The sequence below is a fragment of the Plutella xylostella genome, chromosome 17, assembly GCF_932276165.1.
Source record: "Plutella xylostella chromosome 17, ilPluXylo3.1, whole genome shotgun sequence".
NCBI lineage: Eukaryota > Metazoa > Arthropoda > Insecta > Lepidoptera > Plutellidae > Plutella > Plutella xylostella.
The window spans coordinates 11,512,253-11,529,951 of record NC_063997.1 but is presented as its reverse complement, the minus strand read 5'-3'; the positions used below and the strand labels follow the sequence as shown (position 1 = coordinate 11,529,951).

Genomic DNA, 17,699 nt, shown 5'->3' with positions numbered 1-17,699 from the left:
ACGTAGAATATTAGAATTAGGTACTAGTCAAAAGTCATAATCTACCACTATTTCACAAAGGCCCTTTACCAAGTCAAGGTACTTTTACCAACGAGCGAATGTTTTTGTAATCCCCTGGCCAATGACGAATCAATACCACAAATCCAATAGGCATTTTGTAATATAACTGCGTGCGATAAATAACTAAAACATATCGCATTTATATGAAAGCTGGTAATCGTACTAACCAATACCATGAAGTGATTATTGATTATCAACATGAAATAAATAAAACGCTAATTATAAAAAAACTTTGATTTAATGTATTTTTAAATACTTACAAAATATATGTACTTATTGCATTTACGTATTACACAAAAGAAAAATCACATTTTCACACTATTAACTAATCCAGTACCTAGGTAGTACCCCTGTAAATGACTAGTTTCATATTCTCACTCAAGATCTGCTTGAGCCATGTATAAATAGAAAGATAGTAGAAATAGTTTACATAACTAATATTTTTATTTTTTTATGAAATAGTTTACATAAAAAAATAAAAATATTAGTTAAATATTAATCATTGTCGTGATTGTCGACGATGATTAATTAGCTACCCTTAAATCCTATTTCCCAGCCCTGCTTTCACAACCGCACCCCAATCAGCGTATACAGCCTATACTTCTTGACCTCCATGGCTATGTACTTGACGGAGTTGAGTCCGTCGTGGCGCTGGTCGGGGATGGTCTGCCGCAGGAGCGCCGCGCGCCGCGGGTTCACCGCCGCCTGCTTCACGTGCGGCAGCATGGCGTAGCGGGACACGCGCTCTGGGAACCTGCGGGGAGAGGTAGAGAGGTTATGGACTGTGTGACTTTGATAATGATCGAGGTTTTTATTTGTGGCGATCAAACAACTAATTTGGCAAGACCATGGTAAAATTTGGTTCGTTATCGATGTCGGTGAACTCGTTTAAATGGCGTTCCACCAATCAAAGCGTATTTATGGCGAATCACGATATAGTGAGGTTTATCTACGTCGATAGTGATCCCGTGTAGAGGCAGGAGCAAACAATGGGAGTGTTTATGATGGTCCCTTAAAAAAACTAAATCATAGATGGCGCTAGTAAAACCTTCATACGACACCACACTGCAGATTTTTTTTATTGCAGTGTTGCTGTATGAATATTATACTTGTAGCAGAAAACCTGCCATTACAGGTGTTTCCATGTGCATTTGGATTTGGCCATCTGTTATTTCTGCCCTTGATACTTAAAACACTGACCTGAGTATCTGCAGATTATTATCCAGCAGTCTAAACGAGAAGTTGTCATCCTCTCCACCCCACCCGGTGAATAAGTTTGAGAACCCATTGACCAGCTTATATTGATCGGCGCGTACGGCCGCGGCGCCTCCCAGCAGGTACCAGTAGGGCAGCACGTGGCGCAGCCGGTCCACGCTGGCGGACAGGTGCCGCGGCTGCTGCAGACACGCGTACAGGTTGCGGGGGTCCCGGGGCAGTAGGTCCACATCGTGGAGGATCAGGCACGGGAACCGCTCGTCCATGGCGAGGCGAGCACCGATGTTGTAGAGGGCGCCCTTGTTCCACGGTGCGTCGTCTTGTTGTTCGATCAGGAATATTCTGTGGGTTTTGGTAGGTAAGTTATTTACTGAGTGGGATGGATCTCAGTAAAGATATAAGTGCTAAAGTCTCCATCTTTCAAAATACTGCTTGGTGAAACTGTTTAATAACAACACAAAACATTCTATAAAATTGATGACTTACTTGTAATGAATATTCTGTTTCCTCAAATAGTTGTGAATGTAAGGCAGGAATATGTCCAACTGTTTCTGTCTCTTCCTGTACGTCACGAGGAGAGCCACGCTTAGCTGCGGGTTGCAGTGGCTCGGCAGGAAGCTCCCGTTCGCGATGCCCGTCGGCAGGAACTCATCGTAACTCGTCGGTATCTCCAGCATAGGCCCATCTGGCTCGTGTATAAACCCGTAATCACATGCTGGCTTGTTAGGGTCCAGCTTTAAGTTCGGATTGACATGTTTGTATAAGTTGGCGTCTATTTCGTCTAATGGTATATGGTCATAGTTGAAGCTGCCAAAGTTTAAGAAGAATGCCAGCGTTGACAATCCTATTGATCTGGAAATATAATTTTACATCTGACAAGATTCCGTGGCTTGGGTAACCCTTAAGTGGTTTATAGATGTGCAAGTAAGGAGACAGCACAGAGAAGACATTTTAGGTGCCGAAGGAGTGAGAAGCGGAAAGAGGGGGCGGGTGCGCCTCGCCGGCCACCGCGGTTTAGATATAGTTTACATCGCTCGCGTTCATTTGCAGGAATGAAAGCGTGGCGCGCATGACAGTGACAGTACATGCTCCAGACTGCCCCATCCAGTTTCGCAGAGCGATCTAAAGTCACCGCACCACCCTGTACTCGTACATCTATCTCCCATTTTAGACCAATTTGGGTGACCTAGACTTACATTTTCCAAAATTCTACAATAATTATTGGCTTATGTAATGACCTTTCATTACAGCCTGTAAAATCTACATAACTATTTACATAATTATCATAAATAATAAACTGGAGAGAAATAGGGCTATGTCCTTTGATGTGTATGTGTAGTTGTGGAATATTATTGGCAGAAGATTATGATAATTATGAAGTATCTACCTAGTTAGTTATAGTTTAAGTGGAGAGATTGTAGACATGGAGACACTTTGATAGGTATGAGTAGATATAATAATTTAACTACTTAAATGATAAATAGATAGAATGAAACCAAGTTAATGCTCTACCTATGTACTTTAAGCATATGAACTTATAATAGTTACATTTTGGTGTCTTGTGTTTGAGTCTATGGCTTGAGTGTTATTGTCAGATAAGCTTGAGATTGTTGATTGCTGATGTCTGGTGCTGTTAAGAAAGCTGATAACTCTGGGCAAGGATATTGAAAGTCACAGGCGGGCTCAAAACATTCAATATAAACTTTACCATTGTGCTGTTCAGTAAATTGAAAGTTATCTAAAAGAAAATGAGGAAATAAAATTATAAATAATATAGTAAAATGGTTTTATGCTTGATTAGCAGGAAATCAGACACTTTAAAATAAATTTGGTATCTCATGTGGGTCCGTGCTTCAACATTCCAAGGGATAAATAAGAATTATACTACATGCTCTTATGATAAAGTTAAACATCAAAAGAAAACCTAGGGTACCGCAAATGTATTGTCAATTATTCTACTCATTCCAAAATTGTGATACTGCTTGTGAAAGCAAGTGACTTGTTTTGCCCTTTTCGGGATAATAATCGTCAACATCTATTATGTAGGTAGTTATACACTGTAGTCACACTGTATCACCATGATTTCCCACACTTATGATGACTAAACAGTAAGCTTTCTTAGAAGCACATCCGCCCCTTAGACGATGATGTGCTGAGTAAACATTTTTGTAACCAACAAGCAAGACGCATTGTTCGGCAGTCCGGTATCAAACTCTATCGGAGCTAGTCGCGAATAAAACTCTTTGTGGCTAATAATTAAGCTTTTAATTTTAATCTTAGTTTTTAAAAAGCTCGTCCGACGCTCCCGCAAGTTAACTGGCGCAGCCGTACGGATTTCCCTAAATCGCTGTTATTCGCCGCGGACTTTCTTCAAATTCAGAAATCCCGCGATTTCGAGTTTCAACGAACGTTTGAGTGCGACAAAACGACCCTTGTCGTGTGTGCAAGAACGTGGGTGATCCGCGAACCAAATAAATTCGTTAACGAGGACGAGCATGCAGTACACGGTGGGGCAGTAAGTGAAAATCCTTTTCTGTTTTCCCATTTCCTCGAATCCAATTCTTTGAGTGTGTATTGTAAAGTAAGTGGAACAATCAAATTCTTGATCCTTTAATTAAAAATAGCTTAGTTTGAACAATAAAACTCTTGTTCGTATTAAAGTAATTAGTAGTTATTATAAATAGATAAAATCAGGGTTCGATTCCCTCGATTTTACATAAATTAGTGTGACTTTAGAACAATCAAATTCTTGTTCATTGTTTAATAAAACCTAGTTAACAGATTTTATTTAAATAGGGTTCGATTCCCTAGACTTTGTAAACTGTAATTAATTGTGTACCTAACTATATTATCTTGTGCTAGTTTTAAGTTAATAAGGGTTCGATCCCCTTCATCTATAATTGTGTGCTATATCTTGTGTGTTATTTTATATCGTAATATATTGTGTATTAGATAATAAGTGAAACATATCCACATTTTCGAGATGACTGAGGCGACTAGCATTCCCCGTGATGTTCTGCAACTAATACCAACTTATTCAGGCGAAACAAATGTACTAAACCTATTCTTGCGAAAATGTGAATATGTCATTTCCAAGTACCAAGGTACCCCTGAGCGTAATGAATTTCTTATGCAAAGTATTACCAGCAAACTTACTGGTAATGCTGCTTCTCTCATCAGCGAGAGAGCTGATTTCCAATCATACGATGAACTAAAGGCTCTGCTGACCCAGCACTTTGGCGACCCTAGGTCGGAAGAGTGCTTGGCCATTGAACTAGAAACATTAAAAATAAAACCAGGAGAATCTTATTTGCAACTATGTGGTAGGATTCAGGAGGTCCGATCAATTTTATTAGCTAAGGTTAATCAATTAACCGATGAAAACTTAATTAGCGCGAAAACAATAATCTATAACAATACATCTATGAATGTATTTCTGTACAACCTCCCCGAAGATTTACTAAGAATCGTAAGACTTAAGGGATGCACTTCTCTGGAAAATGCCCTAAGCATAGTCCTGGAGGAAGTGAATTTCCTCTATCAGTATAATGCAAGAAATAAAATGATGAAAGCACCATATAACGTACCTCAACCACCAAAACCGCAGCCAACACAATTGACTTCGCAGACAATGGCTGTACCATTGCCACAAACGTTTAAATTCGGAATTCCACAGAATAATAATAATTCTAAACCTAACTTTCAGCAGCAACATCCCCAATCACAACCCCGATTTAAATTTGGTATAACGCCAAGTAATCAATTTAGATCAACTCATCAACCTCAGCAATTTGGGTTCAAGCCCCAAATGCAGCAACAACCCCTAGGGTACAGACCACAGTTAGGTGCTACACCCCAATTTGGATACAAACCCAACTTTACACAACAGCAGTTTGGCTACCGACCACCCCAAAATCTGCAGCCCCAGCAGTTTGGCTATAAACCAAACTTTCAGAAAGTCCCTTACACTGACGTAAGTATGCGTACAGCGCCCCCAGCGAAGCCCCAAGGTTTTCGTATGAACGAACTGTACAATATAAACGAATGCGAGAGTGACGAATGCAATACAATGTATGATCCCAATCCCAATAATGTAGAGTGTTATGATTATGAGCGAGCCGACCAAGACACAGGGTATAACGACGACAGTGGTGAAGCTCAATCTAACGAACAAAATACTAATGTTGAAAATATTGAAAATTTTCAGATAATGGCCTCTACCATAAACCGGAAGTGATAAACTTGAATTGCACCCCTAAATTAAAACTACCCTATATTGAAATTCCGGAAATTAATTCGAAATTTATGATTGACACGGGCAGTTCTCGCTCTTTCATTAGTCCAGCCAAAGCTAGTGAATATTTTAACAACTGTAAACAGTACGAACCATTTGAAGTCATAAGTACTCACGCATCTAGCCGGCATAGCGAAGTTGCAGTTATATCACTACCACAAATATTTAATAGCTCGGAAGTTCATAAATTTTATGTGTATGACGTCGATGGACGCTACGATGGTCTGATTGGTAGTGACCTTTTGAAACAATTAGACGCACAAGTAGACATGAAAAATAATATATTACATACAAAATCCGCGAATATTCCAATAATTTACACCCCCTTTAACGAGATTATAGTTGCTCCACGCTGCGAGCAAAGAATAAAAATTCCCACGAACATTGAAAACGGTGATGCAATCATGGACTACCTTCAATTTTGCGATGGCGTTAGAATGCCTACCGCCTTAGTTAAATGCGAAAACGGTTTTGCAACCACAATAATCCAAAATACTCTGGATACGGAATTTATTCTAACCTTCACAAAACCCTTTGTAGTAAATGAATATATTCATCAAACGTGTGAACTAAACCAAACGGTATTGAATCAAAATAACTACGAAGTCGACCAGATATTGACAGACAACCTTTCAAAGTTGAGATTAGATCACTTAAACGACCCGGAACGACAAGCTATTTACAGTCTTTGTGAGGAGTATAAAGATATATTCTATACAGAACACTTGCCTTTAACTTTTACGAATCAAGTCAAGCATCAAATAAGAACTGTAAACGAAGACCCCATTTACGTCAAACCGTATAGGCAGGCACCGGCGCAAGCGGAAGAAATTAAACGGCAGGTAGAAAAATTACTGAAAGATAATGTAATTCAGGAATCGCATTCCCCGTGGAGTGCCCCGGTACATTTAGTTCCCAAAAAGGCCGACGCGTCGGGTGAAACAAAATATCGAATGGTTATCGATTACCGTAGGCTCAATGAGATTACCACCGATGATAAATACCCCCTACCAAACATCTGTGACTTATTCGATAAACTAGGGAAAAGCACCTATTTTTCCTCAATTGATTTAGCATCCGGATACCACCAACTTGAGATCTCTGAAGCAGACAGACAAAAGACAGCGTTCTCAACACAGAACAGTCACTACGAATTCTTAAGAATGCCCTTTGGTCTCAAGACAGCGCCTGCAACTTTCCAAAGAGCAATGGATAACATATTGAGGGGATTGCAGGGCATTCACTGCCTGGTATATTTGGACGATATCTTAATCTATAGTAATAGCCTGGAGGAACACCTTCAGAAGTTAAGAGCAGTATTCGACAGACTTAGACAGACTAACCTAAAGGTACAGTTAGATAAATCCGAATTTCTCCGTAAGGAAGTGCAGTATTTAGGCCATACATTAACAAAAGAGGGACTGAAACCTAATAATGATAAAATACAGGCAGTAATTAATTATCCCATTCCACAGACACAAACAGAGATAAAGCGCTTCCTAGGCTTTATAGGCTATTATAGGCGTTTTATTAAAGATTTCTCCAAAGTGACGCAACCACTCACCGCATGTCTAAAGAAAGGTAAAAAGATAATTCATGACAGTAAATTCGTTGAGTCATTCCAAAAATGTAAAGAACTATTAATTAACGCCCCTATACTTCAGTATCCAGACATGACTAAGCCATTCATCCTAACTACAGACGCATCTGAAGTAGCCATAGGCGCCGTATTATCCCAAGGACAAATAGGCAGCGACAGACCCGTTGCGTACGCGAGTAGAACGTTGACAGATACCGAGAAACGCTACAGCGCCATCGAACGCGAGCTCTTAGCCATCATTTGGGCAACCAAACACTTTAGACCTTATTTATATGGTCATAAGTTCCAGATTTATACGGACCATAAACCACTTGTTTGGCTTTACCAACTTAAAGAACCGAATAGTAAACTCACACGCTGGCGTTTGCGTCTACAGGAATTCGACTTTAACATCATACATAAGAATGGTAAACAAAATACCAACGCCGATGCCCTTTCTCGTATACAAATCAATGCTGTAGGCGGTGAGCAATCACAAGACGACAGCTCTATGATAGTAAACATAGGCGACAAAGACGAGAGATTACAAAGTTATCTCGATGACGTCACTAAACAAATAATCGACTGTTCGAACCGACGAGACACGAAAGATTCTAAGACAATAACTATATCAGATTCGGAACGCACAGCCACGATTAGTCCCATCACAATTATATCGGACGCGGAAAGTACCGCTGAAACTATAAAATTTCCCGTACGATCTGAGTCTTCAACCACCGAAACTATTCATTCCGCCATAGATATGGAATCCCATGGGATACCGATATTACACGAGGCAATAGACACTAAGCCTAACCAGATACTTGTATTTAGTTGGTTTAGTAATAAATTGCAAGTTAGAGACTTATCCAGAGACAAACAGAAAATACTAGAAGTTTTCCTTCCATTAGGTAACCCGGATATTACTAAACAATTCCTGAAATCGTATATCAGGCCTAAATTAAAATACTTCATCTATTTTGAAAATAAACAGCATCGTAAGGAATTTACTGACATCATCATATCACTATTCAAACAAGGAACAGTTAATTTTTATGAATGTACAGAGCGCGTAGTTTATGTAGAAGACGAAAACGAACAAAAATCTATAATCCTGAAACTACACGAAGGGAAAACATGCCACCGCGGTATCTCTGAAACGGTTAAAAGAATTAAACGATCATACTTTTGACCCTCACTAATTGAAACTGTTTCAGCAGTAATAAATTCATGCGAAAAATGTAGAGTATCTAAATATGACCGGAAACCCATTAAGCCGACCCTCCAATTAACCCAAACACAGAATGCACCCTTTCAAGAAATCTTTATTGATCTCTTCAGCATAGAATCAAAATATTACCTCACCATAGTAGATGCATTTAGTAAATTGGGACAGGCCATAGAAATACCTTCACGATCAACACCGGAAGTCGTAAGAGCAATGATCAAGTATTTCTCCTTCTACGGAATTCCCCAAAAAATCAGTTGCGACCCCGGAACAGAATTCAATAACGAACTCTTTAAAGAACTGACGGATCTTTACAAAATAAAGCTACATATAGGGACACCCAACAACCCGAACTCAATGGGTATCGTTGAGCGTTTTCATTCCACAATTATAGAGATCTACCGATTAGCCAAATATGAAAGGAAATATACAGACGCAAGCTCCGTGATGTGTTACGCAATAATGGCCTATAACAACACCATACATAGTGCAACCGACTTAACGCCCTTTGAAGTTGTTTTCGGCCATACCGAGTTAAATTCCACATTTAATACCGACTTTGACAAAAATTACAAACAACAGCTAATTAAGGACCACAAAAAACGAACTCAGACACTATACCAACATTTAGCCGAGAAAATGCAACTTTCCAAAGAAAAGACCAAAGAAAAACGAGGCGGTGAAACTTCACCGAAATTATCCTTAAGACAAACAGCCTTTGCCAAGCCAGTAAATAAACGACAATCAAAAGACAAACCTAGGTACCAAAAGGCGATAGTTAGCGGACCGGTTGAACGAAATATAGTTCCTATAGACATCAAAGATCGAAAGACAAAAGTCCCAATTAAAAATATTAAACGTCCTCCACAGGTGGCGCGTCGTTCTCCTCGTATGGACGACAACAGTTCTCCCCAACCAGGCCCTTCAACTAGTAAAAATTGAGAAAAATCCTGGAATCTTACCGGTTAAGTTAGGCACAGCATTCTTACAACAAGATAAGTGGTCAATAGTTAAAACCATAGCATTAGACGGAATAAGTAGAGATATCTCATTCAATTTACAAAAATACTCTGAATTTAGTAAAATGTTAAATACGGACAAACCCTTCAAGAATGAGTTTATTGGATTAAAGACACATGTGGAATACTTACGTGACGAAGTTATTGAAAAATACCAGCAGCTAGTACCTATTAAGAGAATTAAACGTGGTATTCTTAATCCACTGGGCTCCTTCATAAAAGTTATTAGTGGAAATCTCGATCATGAAGATGCAGTTCGTTATGATAAATTGATTAGCGAAATACGTAATAGAGAACAAGCCATATCGAACAAAATTACCTTAATTTCTGAAATAATGGATCATTTTCTTAACTCTACCGTTACTATAAATAACAATACCATAATCATGAAAGAGCGACTAAGCAGGGTTGAAAAGATGGTCAAGGATATTTCAACTAAAGAAAATAACGCGATATACTCTACCTATGTACTTGGATTACTTAACCTATTCATAACTAATTTTAGAACATTGTATATTAAATTAAGCGAAATTGAGACAGCTTTAGCTTTTGGCAAGTTGGAAGTATTGCATAAGTCTATAATTAACCCCATAGAACTATCAAATGTATTAAAATTTATTAATAAACATAACAGTTTAATGTACTCTGTAAACGAGGAAAACATAATCAATATAGAGGAAACATTGTCGGTAAAATCATATATGAAACAGGATCAAATTATGTTCATTATAGAAGTTCCACTTACTAGTAATAGCTCTTACAATTACTTTAAATTATTTCCACTACCTATTTCCAAAAATTCCCAAACAATTATTGTAATCCCTGACTTTCCCTTCCTCATCGTCGAAGGAACAACGTACCGCCCATTAGCCCGACCGTGTAAGGAGATAACTGCCGACGAATACCTCTGCACTGAAAACGAATTAATACCCTATCTCGAAGAAAGCTGTATCGAACAACTAATGAAGTATAACACTGAGTTATCCCACTGCTCACCACGCCGTATAGAATCTGAAAAGGTGAAAATCCAACGTATCTCTACAAATTCATGGATTGTATATGTAAAACAGGAAACGGTACTTACACAAACCTGCGGCAATGACGTCACACACCAACCCATCCAAGGAACATACGTCATAACCTTACAGCAACAATGTAACATCCATGTTGGGAGCATGCAGCTATATGAACATAAGTTCCACTCTCTACAATCTGAATACAAGGCTATTCCCGTAATAAACCTGCCTGATCTTCACTTCCCGGAACAGGAGCACGCAGAGCCTGTAGACCTGAAAGGAATCAACCTGGACGAGGTACAACACCTTAACTATTTACTGAAGAAAAGTGTAATAAGTGAAAGTGCTATCAGTGGTATTAATACAAAATCAATCAGTTTAGGAACACTAGTGCTCTATGTCATTGTAATTACCGCATTATCTGTATTATGTATTAAGTACAGATTAGTTTTATATTCCTTATGTTATAAGCGTGATTGTCAGCAACTTGTCGCTAAAAAAGACAGTCCCGCTTCAGACGAAAGTGCAGTTGACCCGCGACCCTTGCTTCTGAAATAGTGAATGACTAGGGTAGGACAACTATACTGTCCTCTGCTTTTATTAGAAATTAAGTTTTACATATATAAAATATAGATTAGGTTTTTGTAAAGAAGCCATCAAGAAAAGACAGTTTTCCTGATGACTTCCATCTAAGGGGGGAGGAGTTATACACTGTAGTCACACTGTATCACCATGATTTCCCACACTTATGATGACTAAACAGTAAGCTTTCTTAGAAGCACATCCGCCCCTTAGACGATGATGTGCTGAGTAAACATTTTTGTAACCAACAAGCAAGACGCATTGTTCGGCAGTCCGGTATCAAACTCTATCGGAGCTAGTCGCGAATAAAACTCTTTGTGGCTAATAATTAAGCTTTTAATTTTAATCTTAGTTTTTAAAAAGCTCGTCCGACGCTCCCGCAAGTTAACTAGGTACATATGTATTTTTATTTTTATCTAATGGATAAAGTTTCTCTGAGAAAGAAATCCATCATGACTACAAATATTATTAAGTTTTTCTGACTATATGCTAATACTTACAGGCGCACCAGGTTATGGAGCTGGAGGAGCTTGCTGAACACACCCCAGGACCATTTCGCCATTCTAGTTTTGTGGCAAGCTAACACTTCACATGAATCAGGAAAAGACCTGAAAATGTAGACATGTCTTATTTTGAATATTATTATAACCAAATCGCTTGTTGTTTACCTACTTAAAAATGCCGCAGCTTATTTCAATGTTAATGGTATTTAAAAATTCAATTAATAGCACGTAGAATTGGGATTATTATGCGTGAAATAATTTAATTTCCATGTATTTATTTAATGTAAACAAATCCTCAGCGCCAAGAATGTTTTTTAAATAAAAATAAAAAAGCCAAACGTCAACATTCAAAATATATAAGATTTAAGATAATCTGTGGAAATATTTCCTTGGAACAATGGAGCAAGCTTGCGATGCTAACATTGTGATACGATATTGTGAATCACAGACAGCAGTAAAGAGACGAAGATACATACTTCAATATACTCAGTTCTATTTTACTCGCTAGCCCGAGCGCGACGCGTGAAAATATTTTAAAATTGTGATCATCATTTTAGTTTTTTTTACTGAAGCAGTAGGCAAGCAGTAGGACATCTCTACTGTTGCCGGAAACAGCTGATTTTTCTGTCAGTTTGTCACAGGTGTCATAAAGATATTTTGTAAACAATCAAATCAAAGACTTTTAGTTAAAATAAACGAGTCCTAGATTTAATATTGTTAATGTGAAGAATTGTAATTTTTTATCTATAATAATCACTACGTAATAAAACGGAAGACTATCATAAAATCTTATTATGGCTATACCGATAAATGAATTGATTTGTAGGCCGATAACATCGTATAGCGAAATAATGGAATTTCTTCAGAATCCTCCACCCTGGCGTTCACTTTGTGAGGAATTAGTTCCCCACAGCGAGTACGCGATAGTCAATGCAAGTATTTGTGAAAGTGGAAACCAGTCCGCTGAAGATTCAGCAGTGATGACAGCGGAAACGCCGCCGGCTTTTTGTCACTTCCAGCCGGAAGCGGAAATGGTCAGCCGTGAAGTGAAGGGAAATCTCCCGAAGACTTTGGTTTGCCACGATATGGCCAACGGATATCATGACGACAGGTAATTTTTCGTACTTATAGTATTCAAGGACTTTCTGAATAAGTAGATAAATAGTTAGGTACTTACATTATACTGTACCAACATTAAAGTGGTCAAGGGTTGACGGTGTGCATAGCACTAACTAAGTTGACTGTTGTGCTGAGCCTGAGGCCCGGAACGGGTTCGATTCCCGGCTAGGCAACCACATTTACAAACTTAACTACTTCTTGAAGAAGATTTACTGAGAAAACCAGAAAACAGTACTTACCTACCTAAGTCACCGTAGCTTCTTTTCATGCAGTACATTGCTGCTATATCTACTCCTTTTACCTTATCATAGAACCTTTCGTGCATTACTTGTTCATTAGTTAACCATTATATACCAATCAACCATGCAGCTATTAGGGTAAACTACCTACTTATACACAGATATCTGTCCAACACAAAGGTACATCCTTTCTATGTCCCTATCGTTATCGTGTTGCACTGTTGTAGCTTTATCTCTGGGACGCGCGGCGCGGACGCCTACTCGCTGGTGCACTGGGCTGGCGTGGACGTGTTCTGCTACTTCAGCCACCACCTCGTCACCGTGCCGCCGCTGGGCTGGATCAACGCCGCGCACCGGCACGGGGTCAAGGTCATCGGTACATACACACGCCACTATTACCTGCTATCTTCTTAGCCACTTCTTATCTTATCTTCAGTCTATGCCACTCATCTCGATCTTGTAGTCTAGTACCTAATACCTAGGTATGTACTTATTATTAATCGAGATCTTAGAAGGATCTACCTAAATATATAACGTGATGGATGCATCAATTTCCTGAATAGGTTTTTTCGTGGGAATTCAAATGCAAAGTTCAATGTTCAACCAAGAGACATCAACAAACCACAACGGTAGCGGGTTTCACTATAAATGCTCTAATGATCCTATACGTAGCTATAGATAAATTAGAGGAAGTTTACAAAGGTTCGAGCATTTTCGAGTGGCTTATCAATGGCTGTGGGTACGAATCCTTACGTGAGTATAAAATGTACTTACAGCGAAAAGCGGGTGGCTCACTTGTGAGTCCTCTAACTACCCCTTCGGTGATAACAGTCATGAGAGTCGTGAGCTTATTATTATGTTCCGGCAGAAACATGTGCGCGGGGACGAGGAGAGCGAGTAATGTCCCGCCCCCTCGTCCCCGCGGATCAGAATACGCGACTGACAACTTACAAAATTACGCTCGTCTGGCCTCACCCTAAGCGTCGCTCCCCCAGGCACGGTGATCACGGAGTGGGGCGGCGGCGCGGCGCTGTGGGCGCGGCTGCTGGCGGGCGGCGAGTGGCGGCAGTTCGCCAGCGCGCTGGTCGCCATCGCCAAGCTCATGAAGTTTGATGGCTGGCTGCTCAATATCGAGAATGAGGTTGGTTTTTACTGCAATATAATACAAGGGATTTCTTTCTATATTTCTTTAGCAGTATTTGGACAATGCTGTTCTGCAGCTAACTGATTGCAGCGCGTAACTCTGAACACATCATTTCAAATAGCTAGAAGGTATAATATATCGAAGGGCACCCCCCTTTATCTCATGCTATATTTCGACCTGATTACTAATTCTATCGATATTTCTAACCATACCCCGTCTATGAAAAACTCTTACACTACACTCTAGTCCAGTAGAAATTAAGGGGGCAACCAACACCAGCACTAACTTAACAGTAGCGCTTTTAACACTGAGTATAGAGACTATAAAAGCCAGGTCTCTCCGTGTTTACCTGTTCCCTTTAGCCCGACTTCTTCGAGTGGTCACCACCTGCCTCACCCTACCATGTCACACCTCCCCCCCTCTCCGCAGGTGAAGCGTCCGGACGTGCTGCTGCAGTTCGTCCACTACCTGCGCAGCATGCTGCACGCGGAGCTGCCCCACGCGCTGCTCGTGTGGTACGACAGCGTCACCGTGCACGGGCAGCTCAAGTGGCAGAACCGGCTCAACGAGCTCAACGAGTGAGGGATGCTTTGTTTTTTTGAAATGTTAGGTTCTGAATAAGCAAAAAGCAAATTACTGCCAGGGGTTGCCGCTAATGTGTGTGACGCTTCTATAATGGTGACCAAATCTAGTCAAGCCCTACCATGGACACTGGTAGATGCCAAGATAAAGTCGCCCACATTGGCTGGCATACCAATGTAGGCTTTTTCTGAAATCTTTTGTCAAGAATCTTCAGACATGTACCAACAAGAACCCATAATGACTTATCACAGGACATGGCTTATAGTGAAACGTCTCTATTAACCCCCCGTTCTGTTTCCAGGCCGTTCTTCCTAGCCTGTGACGGCATCTTCACGAACTACTCGTGGCGCGAGGCGGACGTGGCGGCCAGCGCCGCGCGCGCCGGCGCCCGCCGCACCGACGTCTACGTGGGCATCGACGTGTGGGGACGGAACTTCTACGGGGGAGGCATGTTCAATACTGACCAGGTTTGTGAAAGCACTGGGTGAAAGGGATGTAGTCCTTGGACAGGTAGCTGGTAGTGGTGGGATGAGAAAGCGCGATGACATAATGTAATATGGCGCTCTTTGGGGTAAACTAAAGTAGACGGAAATCATCACGAGATCTGTTGTGGGTGACCTTCTCTTCTTTTTGGTTCTAGTAACAAACATTACATTCTATATAGAAACAAGCAAATAAGATAGTCCCACGGCCCAGTGCTGCTTTCATATCCAAGAACTATTACTTTGATGATGATAAATCGATGATATAGAAGCTCCTCAAATATTTCCTCTTCTTTTGCAGGCGGTGAAGATAGCGCACAAGCACGGCTGCTCGTTGGCGATCTTCGCGCCGGCGTGGACGCGCGAGGCCGTCCCGGACCCCGCCCCGGACCCCGCCCCGGACGCCCCCGCCCCGGATGACCCCTCCCCGGACACGCTGCAGCAGTTCCTGCTGCGGGACCGCGCGCTGTGGGGCTCGCTGTGGCCGTGGCTCTCCACGCGGCTGCCCGCGCGCCTGCCCTTCACCACCTCCTTCTGCAGGGGGCAGGGCTGGCAGCGCTGGGAGTATGGACAGGTTGGCAGATTTCTTCCATTATGATCTTTTTTGTAGAATTCCCTCTTCTTTTCGGGGTCTTCTCTTGGAATTCTAATCCAAAGAATTCATATTAAATTGGTCATGACGGATATTGTAACCAGATCATCCAGAATCTCGGAAATACCCATGTTTATTTCATGCCTCCCAGCAGAGGCAAAGAGGAAATGCGGAATGCATGATTGAATGACTGATGATAGTTAGTCACTGAATGAATGCATTTTCAGATACAATGAAAGCGCCGTCTATGATCTAAAGGCTGTACTATCAAAGCAGCAGTTACACTACACGAATGAATAGATGGCGTTACTAGTATTATTAGGCTGATAAAGCGTTGTATTTGGAATCAACTTTCCGGAATCCTGCTTAATTTGGTGTCTGCTTTCTAGGTGGTGAGCTCGGAGCCGTGGTTCAACCTGCGCGGCATGCAGTACCAGCCCAACTCGGCGCTGGGCCCGCACGGCTACACGGTCACCTCGCTCGGCGTCGCCGCGGACGTGGCGCGGGGTCTACAGGGGGGGAGGGGCGCCACCGTGCAGCTCAGGCAGGCCATTGTCTCCATGGAGTCTAGCAGCGACCTGGCTCTTGAAAACGAAGAGGAGGATAACACAATCAGCATAAACCGAGGCACCATCAGACACCTCGTGCGGAAGAAGCGCGCTCCGGGCATCCCTGCTGACGCCACTCCCTTGATAGTTAAAACATACGATCGACTCATACGCCTGACAGAGAACCTGTCCCTGCAGGGTGTCAGCACCGACACCACTAACCTGGCGCTAGTCGAGCTGCCAGACGAGAAGGAATGTCTCCAGGTGTACTTTGAGGAAAGTTTCTTCGGAGGCTCCTGTCTCCAGATCAACCCGTCGGACGAAGTGTCTCCGGAGCACAGATTGATCAGGCTGTTTCATTGCGACTTCGAGGTGAAGGATTCCCTGATCGTCTGCGTGGTGACAAAGACTCTGACGGACTACCCCGAGCAGTCCTTGGACTTGCAACTCCTATTCTTGCACGGGACAGGAGCCACCTCCAGAGTCGTGCTGAAGGGACAGACTGATGATGAAGATGTAGAGCCAGATCCTGATGTGATAAACGTGTTTGCGGCGAACGCGACTCGTGACAATGAACTATTTGGTGAAATACAAAGATATTTGCTGAAACATGAACCGGACTTTTATGTTTCGACTGAGAATAATAACGACTGGGATGTGAGGTGAGACTGTCAGAACTATAATGAACAAATTTCATTTTGTATCGTCATCATCAGCCCGTAATACATACGCCTCTCCCAACAATCTATCCTCCGCATCACATACCTTACCCAGCCTTCAGACTTGGCAGAATAGCCGATGTGCCACATATTATGTGCTCTGTAGGTACAGTCCAATAGGTACAACATGTCTACGTTGCAGGTACTACGCGGTAGTGGCGGCGGGGCGGCTGGCGTCCGTGAGCCTCCGCACGCGGTACCCGGACGCGCCCGTGCTGCTCGGCCACTTCGGACTCGCGCACATGGACCAGGTACCAGAATTAATTAAACATATTCTTAAACTACGTCAAACTAGCTGGCTCCTGTGAGCTCCGCTTCGCCATGAAAAGTTTTCTCGTGGGAATTCCGGGATAAAAATTTGAATATCCGTGAATCCAGAGTGTCAACTTCCTACGTACTTTACTATGTAATTTCATTAAAAATCTATAGCCGTTTACCTGTGAAAGAGTAGTAAACATCCATACATACAATAAGTACCCTTATTAGTAGGGATAAATACTGATTACCAATTTCAATTTATTGAATGCTCACTTTTATGTTTCAGATACATTCAACCGCTTCTTCACATTCCTCATCACAAAATGTTTAATAAGTATAAGTACAATCATTTATTACGTTACCATTGTATAAATATATTTTATGTAAATATAATGAAATCCTGTTATAAAAATACTTACATAGTTACATAGCTGATTGCTTATGCTATAAATAGAAATGTCTATATTTTTATCTGAAAGTATTTTTAAGCAAATATATTTGTATGTTTCCAAGAGGTCTA

General features: G+C 41.3%; 2 protein-coding genes across 3 annotated transcripts; one reads left to right on the top strand and one right to left on the bottom strand.

Moving 5' to 3' along the window:
* Positions 1–305: 305 nt before the first annotated feature.
* Positions 306–11,804, bottom strand: LOC105383218 (beta-1,4-N-acetylgalactosaminyltransferase bre-4-like). Of its 2 annotated transcripts, XM_048626802.1 has the most exons (5): positions 11,666–11,804; positions 11,494–11,601; positions 1,762–2,127; positions 1,261–1,617; positions 306–814 (listed from the first exon to the last, which is right to left on the bottom strand). In XM_048626802.1, exons 2-5 carry the CDS (start codon positions 11,553–11,555, stop codon positions 625–627), a joined length of 975 nt encoding a protein of 324 aa, XP_048482759.1. In that variant the 5' UTR covers positions 11,556–11,601; positions 11,666–11,804; the 3' UTR covers positions 306–624. The 2 variants fall into 2 exon arrangements, with proteins under 2 accessions (XP_048482759.1, XP_048482758.1); XM_048626801.1 differs by having other exon boundaries at positions 11,494–11,804.
* Positions 11,805–12,094: 290 nt separating this feature from the next.
* Positions 12,095–17,694, top strand: LOC105383219 (cytosolic endo-beta-N-acetylglucosaminidase). The gene is made up of 9 exons (XM_048626946.1): positions 12,095–12,607; positions 13,082–13,230; positions 13,850–13,995; positions 14,428–14,576; positions 14,882–15,047; positions 15,364–15,636; positions 16,044–16,864; positions 17,064–17,172; positions 17,466–17,694. The coding sequence occupies exons 1-9, from the start codon at positions 12,291–12,293 to the stop codon at positions 17,508–17,510; spliced, it is 2,175 nt and encodes a 724-aa protein (XP_048482903.1). The 5' UTR covers positions 12,095–12,290; the 3' UTR covers positions 17,511–17,694.
* Positions 17,695–17,699: the final 5 nt, after the last annotated feature.